Source organism: Anas platyrhynchos, chromosome 21 (genome assembly GCF_047663525.1).
Source record: "Anas platyrhynchos isolate ZD024472 breed Pekin duck chromosome 21, IASCAAS_PekinDuck_T2T, whole genome shotgun sequence".
NCBI lineage: Eukaryota > Metazoa > Chordata > Aves > Anseriformes > Anatidae > Anas > Anas platyrhynchos.
In genome coordinates this window covers 9431838-9448144 of record NC_092607.1, presented here as the reverse complement: position 1 = coordinate 9448144, position 16307 = coordinate 9431838, and the positions used below count along the sequence as shown (strand labels likewise).

Here is a 16307-nt window from a genome sequence, read left to right as displayed (position 1 = left end):
ATGTTTTCATGGTATGAGGGAGATTATACAGAAGATGACCTGCAAGGACTTTCACCTGTTCTTGCAAAGCAATTCATAAATAATTACTAATATTTAATTATTCCAGGAGTGATTAAGAAAGACATTTCCACAACTGAATCAATAAATAAAAGACATTGAATTTACCTAGTATCATTTGAGTGTTGTTGGGATCTGTTTCAGTTTGCAAAGCTCCTATAAGTATATTCACAAGCCTCAGCTTCAAGGAGAGAAAGGTTACTGGCTTATCATACGTTGAGCTATCATCATTGCTATACTTCCCTTCCAGGACTACCTGAAGGAAAAATACACTTATTTGAGTAGAGATCAATTCCATACTTATGCTAAACAAACCAGCATGGTATTGGTTTGAAAAGTCAACATCCACAGCACACATTACTACTGTCAACATGTAATATAGTCTTACTGTTAGAAAAATTGCTCTAAGAATTTCGGTGCTAATCAGAATACTAAATACCATAGAATACCACAACTCATCCAAACGCCACTCTAAAACTACCAGGAAAACAAAGCTCAAAATGCAAAAGAAAACTAAGTTTATTACCTCAGATTTTATGGTTCCAAAATGATGAGGGAGAGGCAACAAAGACAGCAAGATGTTAATTGAAGCTCTTCTTAGCTCTGTAGGGTTTACATAGATTTTAAACTTTGAGAGTTCTCTGCAAATCAAAGCATCATACAATTAATCAGCTTTTCCCAAGAATTTGGAGCCAAATTCTAAGTGAAAATTAAATATACAGACATCCATTGCTCTTAAACAATTTGCAGCACATGATGTAGCTGTTTCTTTCTTGGTTCAGGTTTCTTATTTTGTAACAGTGGCAATGAAACAATTTATTCATGCAAGAACTTTTATTTGTTTAGTATTTTCCACTGAACACAGAAGTAGTAAACAGATGAAAGTATTATTCATATACTGCATTTTCAAAGCTGGAAGTCTTATTCACAAGCCTTTATTTGCTTACTACAACTCAAACCAACCAAGCACTACCAGAGATACATACAATATGTTCCAGTGCATATTGTATAAAATAGAATCTACTTGAAAATAAATCAACTTCTTTCAGTAGCCACTGTAAGACCCATCTAAAGGAAGCAGTGGCTCAGATTTAAGCCCAGAAGACAAACAATAGTTTATGCATAACTTCAAAATGAGATTTGGTATAAATACATAAAACGTATGGTGAAGAAGCTACACGCAGTTGCATTAAGTGCGTTATTTACTAAAACATGCAGTAATCTGTACTGCTCTGACAAACAAAGTTATATCTTCTGGTTTAAGAATCTATACCAACTTCACAAGCCTAAGTTATCATTTTTTTCCATTTAATGATGTGTACTCTCCAAATGAACTCAAAGTAACAGCCAGTAATGAATATACTGTAAAATTTTACATAAAAACAAGTAGGCTTAAAAGCTATTTCAGTTAAATCACTCCTTTTCCCTGATCTTGTAGATGCTGCTATCCAATAATGACTATTTAGATAACTCAAATATTTCAATTTTAAAAAGCACTGTTATAGCTGAAATTGCATTAAATGAAATGAAAGATTAGGAGTTTATGAAATGCTGCAGTTCTCACTATCAAATATATACACAACATGGGGCCCACACTACAAAATTCCTTCACTGAAAACCCTTCAGGAATGACAGAACCCCCAGAAAATAAACACCTCTTCATACTTCTTGTAATATCTATAGGGAAACAGCAATTTACCTGTCAGGTAAAATAGTTTCAAGAGCCGAAATGAAATATGGAACCACGACATCAATCCCTTTCAGGTCACAGCAGAACAGAGGAGGAGAGTTGAGAATAACACTGGCAAGAACAGGGTGGCAAACGAAATCTGCTATCTGCAAACCCTGAATTAAAAGCATGTAAAATCTGACAAAGAAAGATGAGATTGAATTACTTGCGCATAAAAAAATATCAGCATCCTACATGAACAAGAATGTGCAGCAACTACTTGATCTTATCCACATAGATTAAGTGTCAAAATCAGAGTTAAGAGAAGTTTATATAAACATTCCCATAAGTTATGTTAGCACAGGCAAATACACTGCACTAGCTTAAAAAATAGCCACACAAATCACACGTTTCATATGAAAAAACAGCAGAGGACAGCTTTATTGAAACATCTGACTTGTTGCAACACAGGGCATGGGAGCTGCTGCAGATACAGCGCTGATGATTGCTACCAGGGCTTGAACGTGCTCCCCACACTACTCGCTTCCCCGTGTAAGGATCTAAATGAGATCTTGACTGTAACTTCCTAACAGAAGATTACTGCAAAATCCTTAGGGGAAGAACAACACTGATCAGCAATTACAGCATTTGGAAAGCAAGACTGAATATATCAACCAACTATTTGAAATGAAAAATCACAGGGGCAGAACCAACTCATCTAGCCAGCCATTCCTCTACAGTTTCTTGGTAAAAGAGCATTTACGTCCCCTTTATTTTTTCTGAGAAAAAAATAAATTACAAAACAGAGGAATCTGACTGAAAGATACCATCTAATATATACATGAACTCAGTCTAATATATACATGGCTCAGCCTGCAAGGAAGTTTTGACACCATCTATGACAAACATAATTGAACAGCTTAAGAGTTATGATTTATAAAGTTGATTCTCTGCCTCTAGCATTTGTTTCAGCACTTTTTAACAAAAAATGGAAAAAGAAGCACTATGATAGGTAGGACTGCCTTATTTTATTAAAAATAAAATTGAAAATTGAGGTTATTTCAGAACACAACTGTTTTAAACAATGGAGTATTAGTGCATTTTTATATGTAAAAATATTTTTAAGAAAATCAGTGTTGTTTGACAACACAAGACCCTTTATGGTCTAATAAAGCATACAAAGTTTCATGTCTGCACGCTTTTGTCCATCATAGCAGTGTTCAATGGCAAGTTTAAAAAACCCTCAAGAATGCATGAGGTAAGGAAGTCCCAAAAAGACAAGGTTCCCTCCAGCTGGGAGGCAGTCTGAAGGTCTTCCCTTCGACTAGACCTTGAAGAAAGCCCCAGTGAAAACCAGCACTGCAAGGAAACAAAAGGGAGCCAACACTCCCTTAAGAGAGGGATCTCTGCCTACCCCATCTGCAGGCTAACCATGCTTTTAGAGTTAGCAACACAGGATTCAGACCATAACTGCATGCTAATCACTGCAAATTACTTTGCGCCATAAAAGAACACCAATAAAGCAACTGGAAGATAGGTCAGTACCGGGATAAGTAAGCTGGTAATATTTCCTCCCCAGTCTTCTTGCTACAAAATATCCTACACAGTGTCCCGCATGCCTCTGCCCTTCCCGCTTCATAGTTGTCTGGGAATTCACTGGCATCGAACATAGGGTTGGAAGCCACTGTATCTGTGGACATTTGTGATCCTTTCCGGCGAAACTCCACGCTAGCTTGAGTTGCTATAGCTGGGAAAAGAAAAAACAGTGTCTCACTGTATTTGTCAACATACATAATAGGCTCATGGGATCCTGGACACAAAGATCAAGTCAAATTTAGCAGTTATCATGAAGCTGTTAGTTTACTATATTTAAGTCAGTGCCTCTGTTTATAAGCTATTTGAGGGTATAACATTTTTTTTTCCTTTTTAACGATGGGAAGTGCTGACCAAAAGCCAATCCCAACTTTCTGTTGGGAAGAGTGTCTTTGCACCCAGCATTAACTCCCTATCATCTCCAGAGGACAAGGATCTTCTTCATCTAGTTCTCAGCTCCAGAAAATGAAGCATCACCTTTCCTTGCCCTGTTAAAATATGAAAAAACTTTTTGACGGTGCCATTACTACCACTTCCACACAAGTGCTTAATTTGCAACTGGCTAAATAATCTCCTGCTTTGCTCTGAACATCAAGCTGCTTTGATTCCATTTTGTTGCATAAACACAAAACACATTAAAAAAAAAAAACACACAAGAATTCTAAAGGACCCATGTCAGAAAGAGAAGCTTGCTGAGATCCACTCTCCTGATGTGGTCCTTCTGTTCTCAAGAGTCCTGGGGTTTGATAACTTCCAGAAGGGAGCTACCACGAAGGTCCTCTCCTATGCACTCACAGACTATCCCACAGTGTGCACTGCACAAGTCTTGAGGGACCACTGTTACCTAACCAGGATTTGGTTCTGCTTGCTTTATGCTCTTCCTGCTTTCTTCCTGCAGGATGGCTCTGCCAGCCCAAGCCAATTAAATTCATGTTTTTTTTAGAAAGATTTCCAGTACTCCTTTCAAACATCAGTATCACATGCATATGATGCAAGAGACTACTCATTTTGCTGACTTCATCATTTCTTCTGGAATGGCAACCAAAAAAACAGATAACGTCCTCATGGCCCAAGAAAAGGAAAAAAAGTCAAAATTCACTGTTGGATTACTAATGGCAGAAAGAGCACATTCCTTCTAATTCTTAGGTAAGACTACGTTGACGTTCAGAAATTTTATAAGCTACAAAACTAAACAGAACAAATAATGTGTGCTCCTAATAAATCAAGCTAACATAACTCTACCAGTACCAGAAAGCTTACTCTATCTCAAGCCTAGGACACTGGGGACTATTAGGTTCACAATCAGTCTTGCAAACAAAGACTTTGACACTTTGACATTTGGAATACTTTATAATTTAAATTTATGAATCATATTTTTGTTTATTTCCCATTGTTGTTTTTGAAAATAAACTCTAATGACAAGTGTCTACTTATAATTTTTGTCTTTAAATTCATGGTTTAACTTGCTGTTACCTTACAAATTTTCATTGCGTAAGTAGTAAATAAGCACAAATCTTTATGCATCTTCCCATGAGCCATTTTTTGTCCTAAGTAAGCTATCCAGCAATATACTGTAGTTGGAAAAAAACACTACATGCACAATGCATACAAATCAAACACTAGGTCTGTAAAATAAGCTTTAAGTCAAAAACAAAAATAAAAAAATAAAAAACACATGGTTAGTGCAAAGTCCTGAAACTCATGACATGATCACAGACTAAAATACATAAAAGATGGGACTGATTCAGGCAGATTAATTTGCTTTTGCCAACAATCCTCCCCATTCAAAAACACACACAAAAAGTTACTTGTCTTTTTCAAGTAAAAGTGCAAAAGCTACAAGAGACAATGAGAATGAATTTACAAATAAAACATGGGATTATGGAAAAAGAAAAGCATGACCGCAATTAAGGAAAAGCTACTGGTTCCTACTTACAAGATTTATAAGAAAGAAGAATTTGGATAAAAGATGCTGCAAGATAATAGAAATAAAATGGAAACAAATCAAAGGACAGCAGTAGTTATAAAATACTTTTAAGATGGTGAAATTGTAATATAAGTTAAGAAGCTCTTAGCTTTTTTAAAAAATAGATTAAAAGCTTTATGAAATAGCAAGCTTGTTAAACACATAGGAAATTGGCATTCAGGTCCAAAACTATGGTTTTGAAAGTCCCATGCAAAACAATGAACAAAAAGTTACAAAATACTAATAAGATTTAGATCTGTTCATATCAATGTACATCAGTTGTTTAAAAGGATGTATTAACCCTTCCCAGCTCAAGTACATTTCCCTAGATTATATTACTTGGGGTATGTTTCGTAAAGGGAAGATTACTTACCTACAGAGACTCCTTAACCATAAGCTTCCAAAATACATGTTCCTGATAGCATTACTGCGCTGTCCATCATAAGCCAAGCTGCTAACAACCCTTAACAGCACGAGCATGCCTCCCCTGACCACCAGCTCAACAGACAGCCTCCCAAAGCAGAATTAAAAGACAGAGCACCACTAAAGAGATCAACATCTCAGAAACAATCTCCAGAAACAGATGGGAGAGAGGAAAAACTCCAGAAGCCAGGAACCACAACAGACACCTACCTATCTTGGAGAAGCTGCTGCTTTCAACACGCTGGGTCAGATCAAGACCTGCACCAAGCCTTTCAGAAACACTCAGCATTTCCCTAATCAGGGATTATCACAGTTGGCTCCTAGACCTCCCCTAAGCAGTCTTTAAGGCAATATATTAACAACAGTAGGGACAAAAGAGATGAGGCTTAAACTGTACTCCAAGTTTCCTTCAATGCCCAACAGCACCCAGGTGATATCAGCAACCACCCACAGCAAAACTCCCCCAGGTGCTTTACAACGCATGGCTAGCAAACCCACGACTTCTTTAGGTACAAGGATTAAGAACAAGCCCATCCGAATGGAAGATTCACTTGCTGAAATACGGACACGAGATTAATGACTTTCTCCCAATTCTCACCGTTTGCTGAAGACAGCAATTATCAGCAGCTTCCATTGCATGACCTAGCTTGTCCTGACACACATCCTGTCAATGACCTTAAACTCAGCACATGTATACATACCCCAGAGCTGTGACATTCAGGGATGTCTTCATAAAACCTTCCTGCTGCATTTCTTAAGGAATTTATTCATTTAATCATGGGGAGCTGTTCAGGCCACGCTTGTACTTAAATAAATATCACACAGCCATCTAATTCTACATTCAAATTCTGCATACAAGCAAGATCCAAGTCCTTTGAAAGGAAAACGCACATTTTAGAACTAAGTGTTTTCCTCTCCTCCCACAATACAGAATAATGTTTATTAGCTGCCTGACATAAAGCCATGAAACTTCACCATTAAAGATTTCAGCGCAGAAACTAAGAACTGACACAGGATGCTCGAGGCACAAGAGTATTAGCATTGATGATGGCAAGATCCCTGTTTTGCTTCAGAATCCGAACAACTACACAAGACTATCTGGAAGGACAACGCTCAGAGCAAACAGGAAGACTGCTTTCCAGATAACGAAACTCCACTGGCACTCAACCATGCACAGATTACACAGTACAGCTAAACTCATGGAAGAGAAAATTCTGCAATCTCTCTTTTCCCAGAGACAAAGACTAAATCACCGCAACCACAAATGTGAAATACCTCTGACAATCCTTCCAGGATTCAGGATTAGTACAAGTGTTTTTTGTTGTTGTTGTTGTTGTTTTTTTCCCCCACATCAATAAAAGAAAATTGGAAAGAGTAGGGTGGTAGTTATATTCACAGAACTGCATAACAGTTGAGGTTGAGACATCCAAAGATCACCTAGGTGGGCTCTGAGCAGGGTCACCTAGAGCAAGATGGGGTACTCTCCCATCCATCCAGGTATTTTTCAGCTCAGAACCTATAAAGAGTTGCACATTTTTCCCACCTCAGACACATTTTTCTTGCTCTTCTGGAGGTGAAAGAGTTCAAGAAATCAGAGACAAGAGGCACCACGGCAAAGAGAAAAGCACAAAGCAGATGTCTACTCATTCACATGGGCTTTGATCAACTGTTCTTTATTTCTTAAAGCACACTAGAAAGATTTCTTGTAAGATGGGAGAAGGAAAATGTGCTACATGTATGTCCATGTGAATCAGCAGGGATCGCTTAAAAGACTAGACTAAATTCTGAAGTAGAAGTTGACACTGCATCTCATCCTACAGAGTTTCTTGTTAAGCACTACCATATAGCTCAGGAAGATCTCTTTAGACCCATTATATAGGTTTTCATTGAAAATTCGTGTCACTTCTCAGGACTGAAAAACACACTAGAAAATGCAGTGTTCCAGAAAGGTGTGCCAGGGCAGAGGGATCTTCTTGGTCCTAAAGAGTCTTTTCCACCAAGGTATTTCACCTCTTTCTCTGACTCAGCAAGGCAGCCCTCAATCCTCCAGTCAGCAAGAAAACAAATCACAGCAGAGAGCCATTAAAGAAGAAATTCTTAACTGTGTGGCATTGAAACAAATTGAATGTTAGAGGGGTTTACAACTGTTGAAACCTGACACAACTGCAATCCCAGACCTTAAAGAAATATGGGCCAGGGGGGAGACACTATTACACAGCAAAGCTAGTGCAGACACTTTCCAATTACAAAATATTAGTTAAAGCATTTGTAAATATAATACATAATGCATGTACCAAGTCATGCACCAAGATTTCTTTTAGCCCTTTCCCCTACGTGTAGGGATTGTGACAACTAGCCTGTGGGCTAGTTGGAAAGGAAAGGGCACGAGCCCTTTCCTCATGCCACACCTGTATTAGGTAGAATGAGCAGGTGAATGGGCACAAAACCAAGATCTGAAGGCCCCTCTTCTGTGATGGAAAGGGACCAGGGTACACAGTCCTCTTGGCCCACTTTATCAGTCCAGCACAGCACCTTCTGCCTTACACAGTTCAACGAGAAGACTTCACGTGGCGGCATCAGGCTTCAAAGATTAGACTCCTAGAAAACAAACTCCAATTTCAACTTAGACCTGACTTCAAGGATGTTGATACTTCAAGTCAACAGAAACTGCAGGAGCCTAGACCTTTAGAAGTCTTGCCACATTTTCTTGCTTAAGACAGAGGCTGAGCAATCTTCCAAATCTTCCAAAAGATTAAATCAGGCAATCAGACTTTGGTGCCTCTCTACAGAGTTCCAGCAGCATCACTCTCCTTTTGATGGCCTGTCACAACATTGCTACGAACAATACTTTACATAGTGGTAACAATACTCATGGCATGTTGAAAGGGCAATGCAAATGCTCAAATGAATTCTGTCAGTCAATTCTGTCTTCCAAACTGCTAGAAAAGCAGGACAGAAGACAGATGGTTTTCTGGGTCTCCATCAGTGGAATTCTCCCAAACCTACTGCTCCTTATAAATGGCAGAATGTGTGATGTGCAAAGCCTGATCCCATTATTGGTTGGTTTGAAGAGCTCAGAGAGGGAACATTTTTTTCCTTTCATTCCTTTCCCAGTAGAAAAGCACTGGGGATAAAAATTTGCTACAAATCTCCATGTACGTTTACATTTCTTGGTTTAGGAAGACAGTAAAGCCCTCTATAAGGATATCCATACAACAATCTTCTGACTGCTGTCAGAGGACTTAAAATACTGCATATGTGGAAAGGAAGTCCTGAAACTCATTGAAGGAAGTCAATTTTGATTTTGGACAACTGTGTACTTTTGTTAGAGCCACAGCATCTCTGTTTACAGCTGACACTTCGTTGCATAAGCAGTATCTCAGCTGATATCCTTGGCAGGTTAAACACCTGATTGAAGTTGCTCAAGATATAGGTTATGTAAAAAAAATGATCAGATCAGTCTGAAAAGCAGTAAGTACAGAAATGTATAAGCCACATATGCAACTGCATACACCCTCAAATTATGCTTTATTCCTTCCAAATCTCAACTGTTTCTCTAATAATATATCACAGGGCTTTTTCAGAGGGACCTGAACCTCCTGCCACAGAAATCCATGACTGAACACTTCCAAAAAACATGTATTGCATACTTAAAAATATCTTTAAGAGATAGCTAATCCTAAATTCATCATCTCCATGCAGAGGAAGAATGGGATTTGTGATGCAGTGAACAAGGAAGTTTATCAGTCCAACTCCTGATATCAAATCCTACTACATACAACTTGCTACAATGTACCTCTACATATTTTTCTTACTTTGGCCAGTGAGCTTCTGATGGAGCTTCTCTTGGGAAAGTTTAGCAGACACGCAAAATACTACACAACAGGAAAAATGCAAGGACTGAGAAAGTTTACTCTTTTTTGAATACTTATCTCTAAAGGAAGGAGAGTGTTTGAAAGCCTCTGAGCAGAGCACTTATTCTCCTATCATATCTCAAAACATCTAACCTTTAGAGCTGAGCAAAGCATAGGAGACCAACCTAGCAACTGAGGAGTGAAGACAAGCAAAGCATCAAGCTGCATATGAAAACACGTAACAACCATCACTGAAAGGAAGCAACTTTACTTGCTATCTTAAGGATTATCTGTTTTCACAACATTCTCCAAAACCAAGAAGTATCACTTTATGCAATATTTTGAGTGAGGTTTGACAATTTTTCAAACATTAAAGAGTCACCAAAAAAGCTGCCATTGCTCTGCAAGCTACTGTGGTAGATATCAGATCAGGAAATGGACTCTTAATACATTATTTTCTTTCACTTTGTAACATTTTTCCCACTAGCATAATTGGGACCGACATGCTTGTTAGAGCAAGTGAGTGTTTAACAGTGAAAAGTGATTTATTCAATTTTAAAGCCCCCAAACACCTGCTGGGCTAATAACAGGTGTCAGTTCAGCTGGGAGGGGTTAACCACAATACAGCACTTTAGATTTTATTTTCTGATTATGCATATGTTAATCTTGCAGGTAGGAAATGTTAATAAAACAAGGAAAAAAATGTACATATACTTTGCAGTAATATTTACCAGTCATGCTGCTATCTCTGTTTATTCCATTATGAAGTTTACAGTGAACAAATGCTGCATCAAATAACCACGATCCAAAGAGGTTCAAGATGCTGTTAACCTTTGGCCTGCGAGGAGCTGGTAGTGGCCGTGGCTCAGTACTTGTCTGGTTTGGGCTGGAGAGTGGGGAAGTAGAAGAGGGTTGGTGCTGCACTTTTGAAGCATGTGCAGTAGTTACCTATTTGAACAGAAGAACAAATCAGCTCCTAGAAACAAATAAATTACTTCCTCTAACCGAGGAAGCTATCAAATGGGATAAGAACTTAAATACGGAACACAAAATCTTACAGTGCTGGTTTTCATTGTTGCTTTATTCACAGTCACTGCCCGATGCCTTCGGTTATGGGGCGGAGTTGTGTTGATAGCAGTGCTCTGGGGCATGCTCAGCCTATTTACTGGCGTGGGTGGTGCACTGTCTGACCGCGGTCGTGAAATGCCTGTAGATCAAGAAATAAAGCAAGCTTTCAGCAAGAATTCCATATGCTCATACACAGCAGCACAGTTACTCAGCCTTTGGACCTTCTGTAAATAGACTAGCTTTTCTCCCTCTCCCCACTCCCAAAGACAGCAATAGTAAGAAAAACACCTTTCCCCTTTTACTGTTAGCAAAAATAAATGCACAAACAAAAGAAAACCCTGCTTGTATTAGATAAGTAAATGGTTAACAGTGAGATCAATCAGCTCCCTGAACAAATACTAAAGCCAGTGCAAGAGATGGGTAAGAAAACTGAGCAAGCTATAATCTTACAGTAGCAGGATGTTAGATCAGTCACCTCATAAAACATAGATTCAAGAAAGTATTTGTGGTATATAAGAGCTTCTCCTCCTAGCCACAGAATCAGAAGCAACTAGCTTAGAAATTTCCTCTGCAAAATCTGCAGCAACAAACACCACTTCTTCCCATATGAATATCACTGCCCTCTAACCCCACTTGAAGAATTAAGTGCAAAACTGCAGCATGCCTGAAGATTTGACAGAGATTTGACTACATTAAGCACCTCAATGCTTAACATATACATTAAAAAACTGACTTCTCATCACTGTTGCTCCCCAAGCAAATGGTAATGTACGCCCTATGAAACTATCACTTTGGTATAATTTATTTATTTTTTAATAGATGGTGCAATATTTTGCCAAATGCATGCATTACCTAACTATGTCAGAGAGAGCAAGATAAAAACAATGTGCTTTGGCACTTGTTTAGAAGGTATATATATATATAGAGAGAGAGAAGGTAATGAGATCTCATTAGCCTTTGTTGTTAGAGCAGCAGCGTGGACTCCTTCATGTGCCTGACAACACCCTGTGTGTGTGTCCATCCACGCAGAGCTTGAATTTGATTTCTCTGAAAGCTCTGATGTGCCTGAGTGCTGGACTTTCAAGCACACCGTGCATTTCGTCTTCCTACAACAGATTTTCAGAAGCCTGAAGTCTCCAATTCACCATCCTACCAGAAGTTCACATACAGAGAAAAGGTCCTGGTGTGCCTGCAGCACAGTCAGGGCTGGCAGGAGCCCGCAGAAGTGCTCAGCAACACAGCAAACCTCAGTCCCAGATCCCCTTCCTCCCCCAGACAGAGGCTGAGCATGTGCACACCTGAGGGCTCATCGCCACTGCCCAGGTGCAAATGGAGTCTTGGACACCCAGATGCAGGCCACTAAAGACCAACTGCAATGCCACTGGTAAAGATCTCAGACAAGAAACCCAAACTATTCTTAAGGGCCAACAGACATTCCCTGTAGGAAACACACAGCAAAGGTACTGTGCAAAGCTGACAGTCCCACAGCACTTCCCTCTGCTCTTCTCACAAGCCTTTCATTACAAACTGTTTTGTACACTCAAAATTAATTACCAACCCAGGCTTCACAAAAACCCCAGTTATAGTATGTTTTCTTCAATGCATGCTATAATTAAAAGCCTTTTTTTTAAATTAAAAAAAAAAAAAAAAAAGTGCTGCACAGGAAGGATTCTCTCCCTGTCAATGCACAGTTGGCCATGTTTATTTTATTGTTTCAGTGGAGACAGTCAAGTCCTACCATCACAGAGAGGAAGACAGTTTGACAGCGTAATACAAGGAGATGGTTTTCTTGAGGTGAAGCCACATTTTGCCTACATACAATCTTCCTTTCAAAAACTCGGGTAGCATCTGATAGACTAATGAATATTTAAAATCTCACATCTAGTGTTACTGAAAAGCAATCACAGTGGACACAATAGGTTTCAAGATTCATGATGACAGTCTAAGCAGTAACTTCAAAAACTTTCTAGAACAGTCACAATTTGTGGAATTGCTCTTTATTATTCAGTAACCTTTTAAACAATCCTAGGACCCAAGGAAACTGCTTGAGGCTGCAAGATGGGCGGTTCAGGCTGGATATCAGGAAATGGTTCTCCACCAAGAAGTCGTTGGACACCAGGGCAGTGGTCACGACTTTGAGCCTGCTGGAGTCTAAGAAGTGTTTGGACAATGGTCTCAGACAAATGGTCTGGTTTTGGGTGGTTCTTTGGGGACTCAGGCGCTGGGCTCAATAATCCTTATGCATCCCTTCGAACCTGGGACATTCTATGATTCCTACAAGTGTGAGAACTATAGTAACAAAAGCTTTTTTGCAGTGGGGAATACACTACCAATGACAGTCTAATTTCACAGCCATTTTCTTTTTTTCTGAAGTTTTTATTAATCTGTTCAAGTCTTCTGCAGTCTCCTATCAGCTCACACTTCTGGCAGATGACAGCATTTGTTTGCAGACATTTAAGCAAAAAAGCAGTAGGAGACAGGCAGCTCTTCGGAGTTTACAATAGCACATTATTTCTGAAGAATTTTCAATAAGCCTGAAGAGTACTTAGAATGACGCCTTAGATTTCAAGTACTGTATAGCATTACTTAAAAATTACCAGCCAGTGTTTACATCTGCCTTGCCTTTCAGTGAAGTCTGTCTGCTGGTAACCGAGTTGTTCAAAGAAATAGATTTTTCTTCTCAGCAGTAGTAGTCACCCACTAATCCTAAATTAAGTGGAAGTCGCAGTCATAGTATAAATAACTAAAGATGCCAGTCAAAAATCAACACCTTACAAGAAAAGGGGCACTGCACACAGCTGTTGCCACAAAGTTTAAAAACAAAGTCATCAGTGTTCACAACATGCTAAAAACATAACACTTGTACTATTGGTTAGACAATGAGAGAAAGAAGCCCTATTTGAGAAAGATGTATGTTGAACTCAAGTTAATTTTTCTTTGCATTTTTTTTAAATTAAGGTTACCTGCAAATTTATGCATTCAAATGTAATTACTGTGTACACAGATGGTCATTTAAAAGTGGCTGTGGGTCCCTTCCCTATCAATTCCAGGATATATTTGCTAAGGATAAATTGCTACATTTGTTTTCTGAAGAATACAGATTTGAAAAGAACAAAAAAGGATTAGGTTACTATTTGTAGCTATCCACAGGTAAGTCAAACGTGTTACCTAAGAATGCATCCACTAAACAGCTGATCCCACGCATGGCACGAAAGAATATTTGAGGCAGATGTTTAAGGCAGGGGTATTGATTCAGTTCTTGAGTCATCCCACTCACATTCAGAAACTGCTCCTGAAATTTGGGGGTAGAACTAATAATGGCTGGGTTACTCAAATCCACAGGATTACTATGCAGACACAAAAGAGAGAAATATATATTTTAGTCAGTTTAAGAACAGATATTAAGAATGCTTAACGATGCAATAGTTGAAGGCAATTAATTAACAGGAACACAAAAGCATCAGATAAAAGACTCCAAATGTCAGCATCTTGTCCCAGCATTTTTCTATTGGAGATTTTTTGTAGCTTTTTATGTAGTCAATTTTTCCTTACTGAGTTGGTAGTAGTGGTAGTAGTCTTTAAGCATTAAAAATATATATATATATATATTTTAATTATTTTAAACATGTATCTATAAAAGAAAAAATTAGAAAGCTTCAAATATTACCCAAATAGACTTTATAATTTTATTAATACTCAATGAACTGAAACATACACTAGAGAGTAATGCCACAGTTCCATAACATTAACTGTATATGAGGTCTTTTGAACTATGTTTGTAAGAGGTTCTTACACTGTTAAAATCATTCATAAACAGTAAGCAATGAATTACATATTGCCAGCAAAAAATAACTAGGAAATGAATGGGATGTAAAAATTTGAGTTTTTTCCCTGACAAACACAAATCCTGTAACAGCAAGACCAGATTTACAGTACTTGCAACATTACCTATCATAAATTAAGAAAAAGAATGGATTTTTGATTAGTTACAAAAAGGCAAGCTTTAAACAGTCTGACATTTAGGTTTTTATGTAAAACATTATTTACTAATTAAAGTTTAATATTCTATCAATTCAGGACATTAACGTTATACCTTTCCCAAGAATCCTTTGAATAAAGCATGCCACTTGGTTCTGTTGCAAATTAAAGGAAGAGTACTATACATGTTAAAACTAGCCATGTAACTTTCTTCATAAAAACAAAGAGATACATCCATTTTAAAAATAATCTTTTGTAGGTTAAATTTAACACCCTGGAAAGCAAATGGAAGCAGTATACATCTCAGAGTTATTGTTCTGCTTTTCCTGTTTGCTATCTCAGAGAAACAGAGTTCTATTGAAGTCTTGTTTTTAGCTATTTGGCATTTTGGAGGATCTTGAAAACATTTTTTATTGAACTCATTGACTCAGAATGCAAACTGGTTTGTTTGAAGTGGAACAACCCACTCATGACCTTGCACTGGACTGCTACAGGGCACTGGTACAAGTCTCTCACTTTATTCTACTTAAGTACATTAAACTTAGCAATCTCCAGAGATTTTTTTTATTTCAAGATGTTATAAAAATAACGTAAGAATGTGAACAATGGATGATTAATTATAATACCTCAGCATATGTAAAAAGCGAAACCAGGTTTGTGCAACGCACTCATTATCCATTTCAGGAGGGATCAGACCAGCATCTTCGTCAGGAATCTTAAATGGAGGAAATGAAGGTCCATATGTAAAACGCAGCAATCTAGAGAGCAAATCAGATAAATCTGTCATTTAGTTAATGTTCCTCAAAATTTAACTGTGCACTGGAGCCTCAAAGAAATCAGCAGGAGGCCATGAGCAGCAATGCAACATCTTAAATCTTCCTAGAGAAATCTAGTTTATACGATCTTTTAGCCTCCTTGAAGCTGGGAAGGGTACCTGTACCTGCCTTGGAGCATGCCTGAAGGTTCAAGCAAATTAAAGAGCTGTTAAAGCATAACACCCCACAGCAGCTCTCCCATGCATTTAGCCAGGGGAGTTGCTAACTAACATAGGCACATACGTAAGTGACAAAACATTACATAACAAGGACAAAAGAAATAATAATCAAGGACCTTAAGCCCTTATCCCCAAGGTTCTTTAGCTGAAGTGTCCAATGACGTCAACAAGTCACATCAGGTTATAAGTCTAAATTACAAAGCACCGATGACTCAAGATTTACACCAGCCCACTAACAATACTCAATGCAATCCTGCAACAAGCACAGGATGGCAATCCACAAAATAGCAACCTCTTCAAAGAGGGGGAAAAAAAAGGAAAAAGGAGTTTTCTTTTGCAGAATCTGAGAATTGCAGAACAGTGGAGGGGAAACCCATAGAGGACTTAAACGCAATACAGTATCATGAAGATAATGGCTTAGATAAGCAAACTAAAATCTTTATGGTAAGCTTCTCTGAGCCACTTCTGTCTGATTTGACTCCTGCTTTATCCCCAACTTTGCAAACTTCCAGGCTCATTTCCCTGATCAACATAATCCTGGCATTCCCTAATAGGATGGAAGAGAGCTGAGCGGTGCCTTCTCAAACTCCTGATGTTCCCTGACCAGTTTTTGGTTTCCCTAAGCCAAACTCTCTCGTAGTACCATTTTTCACATCCTTATTTCTCAACTAAGAGTGCTTGTTAATGGACACAAAATGCCCCAAT

At 38.4% G+C, this 16307-nt stretch overlaps 1 protein-coding gene across 4 annotated transcripts in view; it reads right to left on the bottom strand.

The window, feature by feature from the left end:
- RALGAPB (Ral GTPase activating protein non-catalytic subunit beta) overlaps nt 1-16307 on the bottom strand; it is a 65319-nt gene that overhangs the window by 33524 nt on the left and 15488 nt on the right. For 2 of the 4 annotated variants that reach the window (XM_072026281.1, XM_072026280.1), the window contains exons 6-14: nt 15235-15366; nt 13799-13977; nt 10621-10769; nt 10294-10510; nt 5256-5291; nt 3272-3473; nt 1757-1924; nt 584-698; nt 166-313 (exon numbers count right to left, since the gene is read on the bottom strand). In XM_072026281.1, coding sequence (XP_071882382.1) covers nt 166-313; nt 584-698; nt 1757-1924; nt 3272-3473; nt 5256-5291; nt 10294-10510; nt 10621-10769; nt 13799-13977; nt 15235-15366 — 1346 coding nt within the window. The remainder of the gene's footprint in view (nt 1-165; nt 314-583; nt 699-1756; nt 1925-3271; nt 3474-5255; nt 5292-10293; nt 10511-10620; nt 10770-13798; nt 13978-15234; nt 15367-16307) is intronic. The other 2 variants (XM_027472922.3, XM_072026282.1) reach the window with 1 other exon arrangement.